The sequence below is a fragment of the Hippopotamus amphibius genome, chromosome 16 (genome assembly GCF_030028045.1).
Source record: "Hippopotamus amphibius kiboko isolate mHipAmp2 chromosome 16, mHipAmp2.hap2, whole genome shotgun sequence".
NCBI classification, from domain to species: Eukaryota; Metazoa; Chordata; class Mammalia; order Artiodactyla; family Hippopotamidae; genus Hippopotamus; species Hippopotamus amphibius.
Window position 1 is genome coordinate 44,608,808 of NC_080201.1, and position 16,419 is coordinate 44,625,226.

Sequence of the window (16,419 nt, forward strand, 5' to 3'; positions counted from 1 at the left end):
TTACCAATTAATCATGTTGAAATGCATTTTTACTAATCAGGATCCCCTCTGTTCTTTACACATTCTGGGTATGTTAGAGAGAGAAAGATAGGGCACAAAAGTGGCTTTCTACTTTTAGTACTTTGAGCAGTGTTTTTTTTCCTCCCATCTTTATGAAGTCAGTCTCCTTTTATTCCTAGAACCGTGTGGGATAGGAAGCCCCCTACATGTGAATGACTGATTTAGTCCTCCAGTTTGGTTTAGGCATGTGAGTTTGATGTTAGAATACTCCATTGAAGGCAGCCATACTTTGAACACTTTAAGGCAGCTGGAGAGAAGGAAAGGAATGTAATATACATAATGTGGTTTTTTTTTTTGTTATTTGCATGGACAAAAACTAATATTTGCTTAGTTAATGTCAATTCACAGCTTCTATAGTTACTTGACCAAGGAGGAGGTTGAACATCCTAGAAACAAGTAATACCAATTTAGTTTTATGTTATAAAAGCAATGCAGCAGTTTTTCCCAAAGATTAAAGGTGAATGGATTAATGTGACTGCTAAGAAGATAAAACCTTACAGCTATGAAAGATACAACACAAATCAGTAGCAAATGTAAAAGCTAAAAAAGCTACATCATTTTCTATTGTCCTTTTTATAAAGCAAGTATGCTAATGAAATTAAATTTCAGAACCTGATGGGCCTTTTTTCTTCATGTTTGATTTTCCAAGGATAAATTTGTTGTCTGTGAAAGGAAGATCATTTTATAAGAAGGTTTGCTATCCTATACATTCTCCTGCTTTTTTAAAAAAGAGTTAATGATAAAACATAATAGTTTGTTTTAATGTCAGTAAGTGGATGTTTATACTCTTTGATAGTTGAGTATTTCTTCAATGCACTATTCATGAATTGATTTATGATACTTTTTTAAAGGGTAGGAGAAATATTTCTTTAAATATCTTTTTTAAAATTTATTAATTTATTTTTGGCTGTGTCAGGTCTTAGTTGCGGCACGTGGGCTCTTTGTTGTATGGGCTTCTTTCTAGTTGTGGCACGCAGGCTCTCTAGTTGTGGCGCATAGGCTCCAGAGTGCATGGGCTCCAGAGCACGTGGGCTCTGTAGTTGCGGCACATGGGCTCAGTTGCCCCACGGCATGTGGGGTCTTAGTTCTCTAACCAAGAACCGAACCTAGTTCCCCTGCATTGGAAGGCGGGTGCTTAACTGCTGGACGACAAGGGAAGTCCCTCTTTAAATATCTTAAGGGCAGGAGGAAATACATTTAATAATTTCTAGATCTGAAGATAAATAGAATGAGTGGCTCTTTTAATGAAATGTTTGTTCCTGTTTGAAAAATAATTGGAGGTAGGGGAAAACAAAAATGTGCTAAAAGAATTTTATCCACTAGAAAGTAAGATGTTCAGTGTTTATCATCTTCCCTAAATAAAGTTGGAAATATGGATCTACAGTATAGGAAAAAATATAGGTGGTCTTACATTTTAGACAATGTGTTGCAGAACCTGGTTTTTTGAACACTGGTGTAAAAGAATCTATAATGACATAGCTTATAACTTTTTGTTCATTTATACTGTTATATATATATGAAATATAGAATCTAAGAATATTAATAGGATTAATCTAGAAAGTCTTCCCCGTTCTCATTGCCTCCATATTTGATATTATTGATTTAAATCTTAAATTTCATAAAAGCATCTTACAACCAAGTTGACTAATAGCTACTACTTTAAATTTTCATTTCTTCTAAAATTGAATACTTTTATAAAAGCACTTTAATATTTCTTGTATTCACTTTCCTACATGAACATCTTTCCACCAAGGTTAGGTTACACATGTCAAAGTAAAATTCACATATGAAAAGTCTGCCCCATTTTACTAAGAATACCTTATATTCTTAGAATAAAAAGAAAATTATTAATCTTATATATTGTTAGCTTTTAGGCAGGTGTCTAATGCAATTATACTTTTTATTTGAGAGACTTCTTTCTACTGTTCCTATTTTGTTTCTCACTAATATTACATAAGAAGTGTGGGTTTTTTTTTTTAAGGTTTTAATTTGTATGAAATAAAAGGAAAAATGTTAACTCCAGACATTAACTTAAATGAAACTGGTTTTCTCCATTGTTAAAAATGGTTTGTTATCAAAAATTTTAAACATCTACAAAAATAAAATAGTAAAATAAACCCCTCTAATGTACACCTAGCTTCAGTAATTATCAACCTTCTATTGTTTTTATTTGCCAAGGTTTCTTAAGACTGTATTGTCAGAGGTTTCTTTTTCTTTTTAAGTTGTAGTTCTATATCCTGTTTCTACAGTGACAATAGATATTTAAGCAAAACAACGTCATATAAACCCAGCAGACCTAACTCTATTTCAGGAAGTGGAGCGAGAAATCTCATTCAGAACAGAATGTGGACTGTATTACTCCTACTACAAGCAGATGCTGCAGGCTCCAACCCTCATGCAAGGTAATCACAACTGATAGCTTTATTGGGGTCTACTGCATTCTTTTCAGTATTTTAGCCAAAATACACTTTGGCAGTAATGCATCCAAAATGCTTTGTAGATCTTGTGTAGTTTTTCTTAGAACTTGTATAGTTTTTCCTTGTTAACATAATCAATCCATGAAAATGTTCTGCTCTGGAAGAAGTTATGTAATGTTTTATGTAATTCTCCTCTCCTTGCTCCTCAGCTCTACTCCATCCCAAATTATCTGTTTGCAGTTTCTTGGTTGTACTGTTGGTTGTTTTAGTAATCATTTTGGAAAAGGTCTTTGTATGTGAAAGGAGTATTTTCTGAAAAACAGGAGACATTTTGGTAATACAAATGAGAATTACAGTTGTCTTTTTTGTCCGCAATGCCCCCATTCATTCCTTTATTTTGCAGTTAGCGTTTTCCCACATTTTCTGTTTCTAAGTGGTTTAGAGCATGTACTCTTTACCTTTACTCCATTTAATGGAACCTCCCAAAAGGCTTTCTCCTACTTAATATACGCTGTATATGCTTAACGTGGATGTACATGACAGAGAATTGCCTTTTTCTAGGCTTTGTTTGGAATCAGATATATTTTTGGCAAGAATTCTTCATGGGCAGTGTTTTGTACTTCTAAATTTATCATGATAGGAGACATGAGATTTTGGTTGCCTTTCTTTTATTGCCATAAAAGTTAATCAGTTGGTCCCTGTGTAGATAGCCGCGTTCACACATCATAAGGTGAATGACCCCCAGCCTTGCACTTAATGGTCTTAGCAGCCATTGGTGACTGTTGCCTGTGTCCATTGTTTCAGTAGAGCTACAGAAGTGACTCTCATTCCTCCTGTGTTCATTAGCTGGAACTCTGTCAGATGGAAAAACTTTTTCTCATCAGCTGTTTGATTGCCCTGAGGTACAGTTTATCAAAAAAGGCATCCTCATTATTCATGGATTCCATATTTGCACATTCACCTACTACTGAAACTTATTTGATACCCCAGAATCAATAGTTATGGTGCTTTCACAGTCACTCACAGGCATGTGCAGAGCTTTGAAAAATTTCAGTTGCCTGACGTGCGTGTTCCCAGCTGAGGTCAAACAAAGTGATACACTGCTTTCGTGCTTCAGCTCTCAGACTGTAGAGTCCTTTCCACAGTCTGTTTAGTGCCATGTTTTTTTGCATTTTTGTGCTTTTTATTTGGTGATTTTGCTGTTTAAAGTAGCCCCCAAGCATAGTGCTGAAGTGCTGTCTTCAGGCTATGGTGAAGGCATACAGAGAAAATATGTGTGTTAGATCAGCTTTGTTCAAGTGTGAGCTAGAGTGCTGCTGTCCATGAGTTAAATGTTAATGAATCAATGATATATACTAAAGGTGTCTTTAGACAAAAACTCAGATAAATCAAGGTCATGTGTTGATCAGTTGATGAAAATGCATGACCAGAAGCTTGTAGGAACCTAACCCGGTATTTCCTTACTCGTTCAGTATTGCTAATGCAGTTTTCATTGCAACTTTATAGAACATAAATACGGGGAGTAATGAGAATCAGCTGTACTTACTGTGAATTGCTTCTCTAGCACTCTCTAAAGCAGTGGTTCTCGTTAAAGGGCAGTGGTGTCCCTGGGGGACATCTGGAATGTCCAGAGACGGTTTTGATGGTCACAACGTGGCAGGGAGAGGTGAGCGTGCTACTGGAATTGAGTGAGTAGAGGGGCAGAGATGCTGCTGAACCTCCTGCAGTGCTCAGCACAGCCCCTGCAGCAGAGAATTACTGGGACCAAAATGTCAAAATACCAGCAGTGTTTGAGGTTGAGAAACTCTGCTCTAAAGGGGAATGATGAGTGGTTTCTTTCTGAGTATCACTATGAAGTCAATGGTTGATCTGTTTCAATTCAAGTCATTTGTTAAGATTATTCTTTTAGAAACTTTCAAACATTAAAAGGTAGAGAGAATCAGAATCCTCTAATGGATTTACACTCAGGTATCACTTAACTTACAATGGTTACCAATTTGTGACCAGTCTTGTTTCCTCTGTACCCCCATCCTCAACTTGGATTATTTTGGAGTAACTCCAAGACATCATATTGTTTCATCTGTAAATATATCCGTGTATTTCTCTAAAGAATGGCAACTCCCTTTTATAAACATAACTAACTTGTCATTGTCACAGTTAAGAAGTTACTTAATATCAAATATCCACTCAGTATTCTCATTGTCCTGATTGTCTTACAGATTTTTAACATAGTTTTTGAGATCCAAATAAAGCTCATACACTGCAATCTTTTGCTGTGTCTCTTTGCTTCTTTTAAGCTGTAGATTTCTTACCATCTTTTTCTCTTGTAATTCTTTGTTGGAAACCCTGATTGCTTTATCTGAGTGTTTTCCACTTTCTGGATTTTACTGGAATCCCAGTGGTGCCATTCAGTGTTTCTCTGTTGTCTGAATTTTCTCTTAATTGGCAGTTAGATCTAGAGGCTTGCTCAGATTTAGGTTCTGCTTTTTGGCAAGAATACTTCCTAGGTCGTGTTGTACACTTCCACATCAGGATGTACATAATGTGCAGCTCTCTCTTTTGGAGTTAAGACTGCGCCATCCATTATTAAGTTCTCAGTTAATGGTTTCACCTGGTGGTTTATTTAGCACTATTAATGATCACTACCTAAGTTTGTTCATTGCATAAGGACTATAACATGGTGATATTCTGATTCTGTAATTCCTTCTGTCATTATCAGATGAAATTCCTCTCTAGAGAAAAACTTTTTCTCAACTACTTGGCAACCCAGAATTTCAGTTCCTAAAGGAAAGGTGGGATAAGCATTGATCCTTTCCCTTTGTTTTAGAATGAGTTTCCTCTCCAGCATCCCCTAAAGGTTTACTTTCTCAATATTATCATAAAAGCATGGATTTCTAACATATTTGATGTGTTTCAATCTTTTGCATTATTCTTCTTATGATAAATTGTCCAATCTTTGGTCAGTGGGTGCCCTTCAAATCAGCTGCTGGCTTTTTGACACGACTCCAGTAGTCTTTGAAAACTCCCTTGTTCTTGGCGTGACAAGATGTTTCGAGCCCATTTTGTTTATTTCCTACCCCTAACCTGAAATTAGCTGTTTCCCCAGGCAGCCCCAGTTCTCTTTATTGGCTATTTAGAGACCGCAGTCTGGGTACTAGAAGCACTATTGCTGCTAGGTTGGTCCTTGTTTCCAGACCTTTTTAGTGAGCAGAGCTTAGGAAATGTGATTTTTTTTTTTTCCTAAGAGAGAATATGAATGAATATTGCTATTTTTAGTTCAAAATTAGGATAACTAGGTTTCTACTTTTTTGACTTTATATTTGTATCTTTTTTCTTTAAGTTGAAAATTTTGGCTTCTTATGACATTAACATTATCACTTATTTGTTTTGTGCTGCTATGTGTAATGCTTTCAATGTAGCAAAGATAATATTGCTACTAACAATAATATAATATAGTAATATAATAATATACTAGCAATAATATTGCTACTAACAGTATGATTTCCTGAAAACAGTTCAGGCTGTCCTTGGAATTCTTTTTGTGCTTAGGATATAGCCTACCAGGAATTTACAGTCACATTCCTCTCTTCCCAAGAACACTGGAAAGAGTTCTTTTTATGTGACCAAGCTACCAACTCAGTAGATTTCTTTGTTTTATCCTGCTTTTGGTTTTCAGGGATTTCTTGGTAAAAAAAAATTGTATATATTTTTATACTTATTAAAAAAATGTTTACATGGTTCCAAAGTCAAAACTATAAAACAGGGAGCATACCTCCCTCCCTGTCACCTCCACCCTGTTTCTTTCCTCACTTTTTAGGTAAATATTTTTATTAGTTTTTGGGTTATTCTTCTACAGATAATGTTTTCAATAGAAGCAAATACTTTATATATTCATATTTTCCCTTTTATTACAGAAAAACCGCTGCTTACTGTATACGCTGTTCTCTATTTTGCTTTTTTCACTTGACTGAAATCTTGGTCACTGTATAGTACTAATAGAATATCATGACATTCCTTATTTATTTACTTACTTATTGTCTTGCAGTTGCATAGTACTCCTTTGTCTGGGTAACCATACTTTATTCAAGTAGCCTTCCTGTCTTTGTCTGCTTGGGCTGCCACAACAAATTGACATAGACTGGGTGGCTTAAAAAACAGAAATTTATTTTCTCATAGTTCTGAAGGCCGGAAGTCTGAGATCAGTGTGCCAGTACAGTTGGGTTCTGGTGAGGACTCTCTTGGCTTGTCGATGGCCACCTCTTTTTGCATCCTCACAGAGAGCAATCTCTCCAGTGTCTCTTCTGATAAGGGCACTAATCCCATCATGAGGGTCCCCCTCTTATAACCTTTGTCTCTACCTAATTACCTCCCAAAGGCTCGTCTTCAAATACTATCACGCTGGGGCGGGGGGGGGGCGCGCCTTAGGGCTTTAACATAAGGGGGCACATGCTCAGTCCATAACACTCCTGTATTAGTCTGGTAGGACTGCCGTAACAAAATAACACGGACTGGGTGGCTTAAACAGTACAAATTTATTTTCTTTCATTCTGGAGGCCAGAAGTCTACAATCAAGGTACTGTCAGGGTTGGTTTCTGGTAAAGCCTCTTTACCAGATGACTTGTAGATGACCACCTTCTTGCGTGGCCTTACATGGCCTTTCCGCTGTGTGTGTGCATAGAGAGAGGGCGAGAGCCCTCTCTTGTCGGTTCCTCTTCTTATAGGGACACCAGACCTATCAGATTAAGCCCCCACCCTGTGACCTCACTTAACCTTTTTATCTCCTTGTAGACACTATCCAAATACAGACACACTGGGGTTACAGCTTTAGCTTAGGAATTTGGGGGGATACGGTTCAGTTCAAAATACTCCTATTGATGGACTTTGGGGTTGTTTCTGATCTTTTGCTTTTACAAGTGGCACTGCGCAAATGACCTTGTACCCATGTCATTTTGTCTTGTTACCAGTCTGTCTTTGGAATCGATTCCTAGACCTGGGCTTTCTTGATCAAAGAGTAAATGCACATGTAATTTTGCTAAGTGTTGCCAAATTCTCTTCCGTAGGGATTATACCATTTTGCATTCCCAACTACAGTGTATGAAAGAGCCTTACAGAGTATATCGTCAAACATCTTGATTTTTTTCCAAGCTGATAGGTGGGAAATGGTACCTCAGTGCAGTTTTAATTTGCAATTCTAGTAGGAGTGAGGTTGAACTCTTTATTCATACCTTCTGTTAATTAGTTGGCTTGGTTACAGTAGCAAATGACCTCAATATAGCAGTGGAATTCTATAACAGCAGGTTTACTTCTCGCTCTCATTATGCAGCCCCTATGTGGAACATACCGTTAATCACGGCAGAGAGAAAGAGCAAGATTGCTGGTGGAAACATGCATTGTCTCTTAAAGATTCTGCTCAGATGTGACCTGTGTCACATTCACTCATATACTATTGGGTCAGAGCAAGTCAAATGGCCAAACCCATCCCAGGGGTTGGGGGTGAGGGGTGGGGGGCTTCGTATACTTTCCCAAAGAAGGTACTACAGGTCTCATGGCAGGAAGGCAGAGCAGGGAAATATAAAATCCTCTCACCCAAATTTCTATAGAAGAACCATATGGTTCTTCTGTTACATCACAGAAGTTATAATTTACCTATGTTTGTGTAAACATTTAAATAATGTCCACCTAATATATGGTAAGCTCTTTGTGGATAGGACTGTTATATCCCCAACACCTAGCACATTCTCTGGCGTGTACTAAAGAATCTGTGAATAGTTTTGAATGAATGATTATAATTATCTTTCCCTGAATTTTCAAATATCAATCTTAGGTTTTCGTGGCTTAATATATGATAACAAAACTGAATCTATGAGGACAATTAACCTCCTTCAACGAATGAATATTTACCAAGAAGTTTTTCTCAGTATTTTATATAGAGTTCTACCCATACAGGTATGTTGTGCTCTGTAACATTGAATTTAATATCAGATGAAAGTCAAAGTCTGACATTTTAAGTTGAATGTTTCACATATGTTTTTCTGATCTTCAACTGGCTTGGTATAAAAACAACAGTATCCTAATTTTCTCCATGGGTATTGTGAATTTTGCTTCTTATTTATGTTTTATAAGATATTTTTACATAGAGATGCTTCCAGGCTTATAATATAAGTATGGAATCTAGAAGCTGATAAATATTTTCATTTGGAAGCGTGTGATCAATCCTCATTTATCTTTGAAATTTAAAAAAAACTTGGGCCTTAGAGGACTGGGAGGGGGAGGATGGGGGGGACTCGAGGGCGAGTGGGGGGGGAGTCGAGGGAGGGAGGGAATACAGGGATATGTGTATAAAAACAGATGATTGAACTTGGTGTACCCCCCCAAATAAAAAATAAAAAAAATAAAAATAAAAAAAACTTGGAAAATTAGCAAATCACAGTGACCACCTCTCAAGTGAATAAGGTAGGTAATACTGGACAAAGTTGGGTGTAAAACTTGTCTAGAGAATGAAGCCAGAGTCCTCAAGGACTTCCCCCTTCTGCTCTTGGTATTGAGAAGAAAGGATGCTAGCACACTTTTACAGTGGAAGGAGTGATGTATGCTTATTTCTTGAAATTAATATCAAGCTTCTGAATATTAAATTTCCACTGTCATATTTTGTAATTGGCAATGAGAAGGAGTAGGGCTTCTCTAACAAGCATTATTTTTTCTTTAAGAACTTTTATTGAGATACAATTGACATAAACTGCATATATTTAAAGTGTACAGTTTTTTTTAAGAACTTTTATTGAGATACAGTTAACAGACAGTAAACTGCATATATTTAGCGTATACAATTTGGTATTTTTTTCTTATTAGTAATGTATATATGACAATCCCATTCTCCCAGTTCATTCCCCTCACTGCTCCCCCACCCTGCTTTCCCCCCTTGGTGTCCATATGTTTCTAACAAACATTTCTTATTGTTCCCTTTTACAGAAATATATAGAGCCGGTTTATTTTTATATTTACACCTTATTTGGACTCCAAGCAATTTATGTCACAGCTCTTTACATAACCAGCTGGCTCCTGAGTGGTACGTGGCTATCAGGACTGTTAGCAGCTTTCTGGTATGTCACAAATAGGTGAGTTGGAAGCAGTATTCCTGTCTCCCTTTCTAAAGTGTAAGTTAAAATGAAGTTACTTATTTCTAGTTTAAAGAAGGTTGTTTTGCCACATTTGTGTGGGAGTATTTTCTCTTTGGGTTACCTAGTGGAGTTTGTCTTATTTACTAAGGTAGAAAGTCCTACTTATGTATATCTACAGCTGAGGAACAAAACATTGAATTTTAAGTGAAGAGAATCATCTATAATAATTCCAATTCTGTTACTAACTTGCTGTGTGATCAATATTTCTCTAGCCAAAAATCTCATCTCTTAAAAGGTTTAATAATATCTTTATTATCAACCTCAATAAGATTATATGTAGCTCATAATTAACAAAGCGTAAAGCACTGTACAAATGTAAGGAAGTTCTTACATTATTTAATTAATATCTATTATATACTGGAGCATTATGAAATAGCACTTTTAAAAAACATATTCAAGATATATCGAATTATTGCCTGACCTATAAAAGCAACACCAATATTCAGTAGCAGTCTTAAAATTTGAACATGAGTTCTAATATTGATTTTATGTTGTAATCCTCAACAAATTACTTTTTATCATAACCTTATTGAGTGCTTACTATATGTCAGGCACTTTACATCATCTTTATATGTATTATTTTAACAACCCTATAGTGTAGGTACTATTATTATTACTATTTTAGACATGAGGTAATTGAAGCTTAAAAGGTTAAGTTTTATACATGTACATTATATGTAAAAATATATGTAAAAGTTTATATATGCATGTGTGTGTGTGGATAGATGGATGGATGATAGATAGATAGATAGATAGATAGATTGATTATAGATAGAGACACACACACCACACACACATGCATAAACGGAGCTACGTCTTGTTCAGAGTTCAGATGCAGAGTGTGAGACCACGATGTTATGCTGCCTCTTAACATTTTAATCTGACACTTTATTCCTGCTAAGAGTAAATGAAAGTCTGTAATTCAGCTATACTTCATTAAAAAATAAATTTTAAAAAAAGAATAAGTGAAAGTCAGATTTATTGTTTCTATTAAAAGCAAATAAAAGATATTTATTGGATACCTCCTATATGTAGGGATGGTTCCTGGTTCTGGGTGTACAAAGATGAAAACTTTACTATACTTGCCTTCTAGGGGTTCACATTCTGGGGGGAGAGTTCAAGGAGCTTTTAAAAGTTATTAATCAATGACAAAATTAAGACTAAATTATAAAGCGCCAGCAGTTCTACCCCAGTTCTACCACTGCATACTCGTGGACAGGTTAGGTAAGTTTTCCCAATGCCAGTTTTGTGTTACAGGGATGATGATGAGGAGGACAAATTATTGAGAACCAAAAACAAAAATCTAAATATAGTTAATATATCTTTCACTTTAGGAAATCTTGAGGTAATGATAGTAATTACTACTTTGGCCCTTTCTGTTTTCCTTGTGCAGAATAGATACCACAAGGGTTGAGTTTACCATCCCACTGAGAGAGAATTGGGCACTGCCATTCTTTGCAATTCAGATTGCAGCAATTACATATTTTCTGAGACCAAACTTACAGCCTCTTTCTCAAGTAAGTTCTTATAATACTTTGTATATGTTTTTAGTTCTCCAGTTTTATCTTAGAAGCTTCAGAAAGTGTGATGTTCAGTGTCCCAGTGCATGTTAATAGCTCTTAATCCATGACCAATTTTTTAACTTGAGTTAAATTTTCTTTTTCTAAACCTTTTCCTACTTTGCAAAGAAAATGTTTTCATTTTTGATGTTAAAAACGTACCCTATATTATCTGCCCTTAAATAGTTGCAGCAAGCCCACACAAAATTTCTGCAAAACTGTCAGTTTTTAAGTCATTGCTCTTGAGACGTGATTTGGTGCATTCTCGCCTCCGTAATAATATGGAGTACACATACCATATGTGGGTATTTATATGCAGAGTGGCACTGTAGGATATTTAGAGCTTAAGTAACAAATGCAAGAGTTTTCAGAGCAACAGTTTATAGTTTTTTCTGTTTGGTTTATAGAGATATTGGCTGCTCTTGAGAACACTTGTCTGATAGGCTTTTTATTACTAGAGACATGTAAATCACACAAAGATTTTCTTTTTACAGAGGCTGACACTTCTTGCCATTTTCATATCAACTTTTCTGTTTAGTCTAACATGGCAATTTAATCAATTTATGATGCTGATGCAAGCATTAGTGCTTTTCATACTGGACTCCTTAGACATGCTGCCAGCAGTGAAGGTAAGCTTTGCTCTCTTTTTCTCAGTTGAGATGGTCATTGTTTAATGTTTTATATCGTAGATTGAGCTCCAAATATGCATGCTTGCTGATAAAGTTGAAGCTACTTCTTAGCTATAGTGTAAGTATGCTGTGGTCAGTTGAAGCTGAGTAATTTATGCCGCCTAGCTTGACCATCTTTTATTCTGCTTATTTTACGTTAATGATGGATTTATTTGGAGCACAAATGTCTAAATCAATTGTCCTTTATAGAGTTGACTTAAACTTTAAAGTATAAGATAGCTGTTTTAAAATGTGTTACTGTGTATTGCCCCACCCTTTTTTTCACCCCCCCGAGGAAATCAGTGGGTATATAACAACTTTTCTGTGGTACTCTATAAAATTTTCTTAGTAGCATTTACCAGTGTGGGATGTGAATCCCTATTGAGTGGTCAGAGGTCACATATGAAATAAGGAGCTTATAAAGCTCCCAGTGTGTGCTGCTGTCATTTAACTGCATGGTTTTTATCATGTGCAGAAATATGTTTTAATGTATTGTGTTATGTTTTAAAGTTGCTCATAATTACTATTCTCAAGTAACAGTAACTTATTTTCCAAGTATAATAAAATATTATTTCCAGATGCAAGGCAGCGATATAATCTGATAGAGGAGTTGCACTCACATATTCCATGTCAAAAGAGGTGCAAGAATCTTTGGAAACTGACTGAATCTGAATTAGGAAACATTAAAGTCAACCAACACATATATGTTATCTATCTACTGAGCCATTATAGTAGGATAGGCACTACAGAAAATTCCAGCCTCTGTAAGACATTGACCCATCCACAGGGAGTTTGCCATCTAGCTTGGGAAATAAAGATGTCTGTACCATTAGAGATGTCTGTATATCTATAGATGTCAATTTGTAGTAACAATTAAGTGCTAAAAGTCTAGAAGAGAAAAGTTCTTTTTAGGCTAGAAAGGTTTCACAGAAATGAGATGCTAGAGCTGAACCAAAAATGAGGAGAGTAGAATTTGGATGGAGTGTGAGAGGGCAAGATATGAAGGTAAAATAAAGTAAAGAAAGCAGGTGGATAAATGGGAAAAGAATTTGAAAAAGAATGGATACTTGTATGGGTATAATTGAATCACCTGTAACTAACACATCATTGTTAATCAGCTATACTCCAATATAAAATAAAAATTTTTTAAAAATTGAAAAAAGAAAGGTAGATAAGCCAAAGTTGAAATGTGTAGGTGTGTATGTGTGAGTGTATAATATATGTATATGTGTGTATATATACATGATATTAGATAATGATAATAGAGCCCACATGCCTCTAAAAGCTGCATATACAAATGAAGCTGAGTCTATTCCTGTCTATTTATATTTGCTCCCCTGTTTTGTAAACTCTTTATACTTCATTCGTGGAGACTTGCAAGCTAAGGGGAAAGAGTGCCTAGATGCCTTTGTATTTCTCCTTGTCGTGCACTCCTAGACCAGTTGGTCTCTTCATAAGTGATATCACCTTTATCCCCTTTCTTTTTTTTTTTTTTTAATAAATTTATGTTTTTATTTTTATTTTTGGCTGTGTTGGGTCTTTGTTGCTGTATGGGCTTTCTCTAGTTGCAGCGAGCAGGGGCTACTCTTTATTGTGGTGCACGGGCTTCTCAGGGTGGTGGCTTCTTTAGTTGCACAGCATGGGCTTTAAAAAGGCACGTGGGCTTCAGTAGTTGTGGCATGTGGGCTCAGTAGTTGTGGCTCGCAGGGTCTAGAGCACAGGCTCAGTAGTTGTGGCACATGGCTTAGTTGCTCTGCGGCATGTGGAATCTTCCCGGACCAGGGCTCAAACCTGTGTCCCCTGCATTCTTAATGGCGGTTTCTTAACAAGTATGTTCAAAAGAACACTGTACATTTTAACATAAAAAATAAATTAATGAAAGAAGAAATAAATAATTTTGAGCCATTTTGAAAATACACATATAAAATTTTTCAGTAGTGTATAATTTTTCTGAAGTGTATTTCCATAGTAGGTATAAAAAGCCTAAGAAAATCTGTCTTTTCACCAAACTCTCACCTCTTGAAATTTATCCTAAGGAAATAATAAAACATGTTCATTTTAGTTATACTGTAATAAGAAAAGTCTGGAAATGACTTAAGTCGATAGTAATAGGGCATTTTTAAATAAACACATCTTAACTATGTGACAAAGTGTTATATATAACCACTAGTTTTCCTTCTCCATTTTTTAAAAAGTAAAACATACATATAGAGAAAGGAAAGTTTCCAGAAATATATGCATTAAAATACTAGCAGTCAGCTATGTGATTGATGCCCATTTTTTTTGTTCTTTAGATCTCTTGAATTTTTTTGTAATGAACATTTTTTTTTTTAATTAGAAACAGAATAAAAGGTACTGTTTTGGCACACACACAAAACTAAAGAATAATACAGCTAATTTATTTCATATTCCGTTCTAAGCTTCTTTGAACTTTTATACTTGAAACTGTTGGTATAAGAAGTAGTTATAGGGCTTCCTAGGTGGCGCAGTGGTTAAGAATCCGCCTGCCAATGTAGAAGTCACGGGTTCGATCCCAGCTCCAGGGAGATCCCACATGCCACGGAGCAACTAAGCCCGTGTGCCAAAAAAAAAAAAAAAAAAAAAAAAAAAGAAGTAGTTATAAGTATCAGAATTTAAGAAGAAACAGTATTGTAATGAAAGGATCTTGGGTTTTAATACCAAGTAGCTACTATCGACTCTGAAAATAACTAGATCTTTAAACTTTGTCAAGTGATATAACTTCTTGGAGCCTTAGTTTCTTCATAAATTGGAATCACTGATCTCTAATGATGTCAAATGGGAAAGAGTCAGAATAATTGATATAGAAAAAGGTAATACAAATTCAGAGCCTGATGTGGTGACAAGAAACAATATCGGGACTTCCCTGGTGGCTCAGTGGTTAAGAATCCACCTGCCAATGCAGGGGACATGAGTCTGATCCCTGGTCCGGGAAAATCCCACATGCTGTGGAGCAACTAAGCCTGTGCACCACAACTACTGAGCCTGCACTCTAGAGCCTGTAAGCCACAACTACTGAGCCCTTGTGCTGCTGCACCTACTGAAGCCCGAGCGCCTAGAGCCTGTACTCTGCAACAAGGGAAGCCACTGCAATGAGAGTACTGCAACAAAGAGTAGCCCCCACTCACTGCAACTAGAGAAAGCCGGCGTGCAGCAACAAAAGATACAATGCAGCCAAAAAATAAAAACAGAGCCAAAAATAAAAAACAGAAACAATATCTTTTTCGGTACATATCATCTTCTTTTCATGGATGATGGAAAATCTCTTATCATCAAAAGATCAAGTTTTCGGTGAGAAATGTGTACAGGGTTTTAAAATATAAAACAGGACAGTAAATGTTATTAAGCATATAATTCTGTTCCATTAAAGACTAAGAATATGGAGGTTACCCATTGTGAAAACAAGACACATTAGTGATCAGTGCTTAAGAGGCAATTTTTAAAGTACTCCATATTCTTTCAGACAAAATGAAGTAAATGCACTTGTCGTTATTCTCCTACTAAGTATAATTAAAAGCCCTAGACAGTATATAAAAAACAAACATAAGAAGATTTTGCGAGGTGGAGAGAAGAAAGTAAACTATACCTAGAGACCTCGAGACCAGAGGAAAAACACGGCAATGAGTTCCCTGGGTTTTCTTTTTGCTGCACATATCTCAGACTAGGTACTAGAAAAGTCAGCAACCAGGAAATATCAATGGACTCAGACAAAAAAAGACTTAAGAAAAGCCAAAAGGACCAGAAAGGGTGAAGTATGAATGCCACATGGAAAACCTGCAACTTCTACCTATTGGTAATTCTCTCTCTGGCAGGTTGGTGTCAGCAGAAGCCTTGTAGGGAGCCTAAACTTTCATCTTCACCCAGCAGTAATGAGGCATCCCTTTCTCCTGCCCCCCCCAAGGTCAGTGGAGGTCAAATGGGCACCCTAGACATCCAAACCCACCTGGAAATGATGAGGCAGCATCCTTCTTTCCTCAATGGCATGACATTGGCATGGTGTCAGAGAAGGTCTGCTGACAGAAGATTTACTAACATTCAGAGTTCTATAACATAATGCAGTACAACTGAAGATCAGTGTTAAGCTAAGAACCAGGAAAATCTCTTGAATGAGCAGAGATGATCAACAGGTACTAACACCAAGGCACACAAAAGTTGAATTACCTGACAAGGAATTTAAAGCAGCCATCATAAAAAAATTGTCATTGAGCAATTACACACACACTTGAAACAAATGAAAAATAGGAACTTTCAACAGAGGTTTAGGAGATAAAAATAAGAAGAAAATGGAAATTTTAGAACTGAAAAATTCCAATAATGAAAATAAAAAACTCAACAGTAGATGGGCTCAACAGTAGACTGGAATGGTCAGAGGAAAGAATCAGTGAACTTGAAGACAGGACAATATAGAAATGAACTAATTTGAACAAGAAAATAGACTGGAAAAAAAATGAACAGAGACCTGTGGGACCATAACAAGAAGCCTAATTCATGTAATCAGAACCCCAAAAGAAGAGAAAGA

The 16,419-nt window shown here is 36.2% G+C and overlaps 1 protein-coding gene and 1 long non-coding RNA gene across 7 annotated transcripts in view; one reads left to right on the top strand and one right to left on the bottom strand.

The window, feature by feature from the left end:
- Window positions 1-16,419, top strand: part of DPY19L3 (dpy-19 like C-mannosyltransferase 3) — a 69,509-nt gene that overhangs the window by 20,910 nt on the left and 32,180 nt on the right. For all 6 annotated transcript variants that reach the window (XR_009049756.1, XM_057712780.1, XM_057712779.1 and 3 more), the window contains exons 4-8: window positions 2,372-2,462; window positions 8,302-8,423; window positions 9,447-9,592; window positions 11,049-11,172; window positions 11,709-11,843. Coding sequence is in view for 5 of the 6 variants with exons in the window: in XM_057712780.1 (XP_057568763.1) it covers window positions 2,372-2,462; window positions 8,302-8,423; window positions 9,447-9,592; window positions 11,049-11,172; window positions 11,709-11,843 (618 nt within the window). In the remaining variant the exon portion in view is untranslated. The remainder of the gene's footprint in view (window positions 1-2,371; window positions 2,463-8,301; window positions 8,424-9,446; window positions 9,593-11,048; window positions 11,173-11,708; window positions 11,844-16,419) is intronic.
- Window positions 1-16,419, bottom strand: part of LOC130839010 (uncharacterized) — a 36,763-nt gene that overhangs the window by 7,404 nt on the left and 12,940 nt on the right. The window lies entirely within an intron of this gene.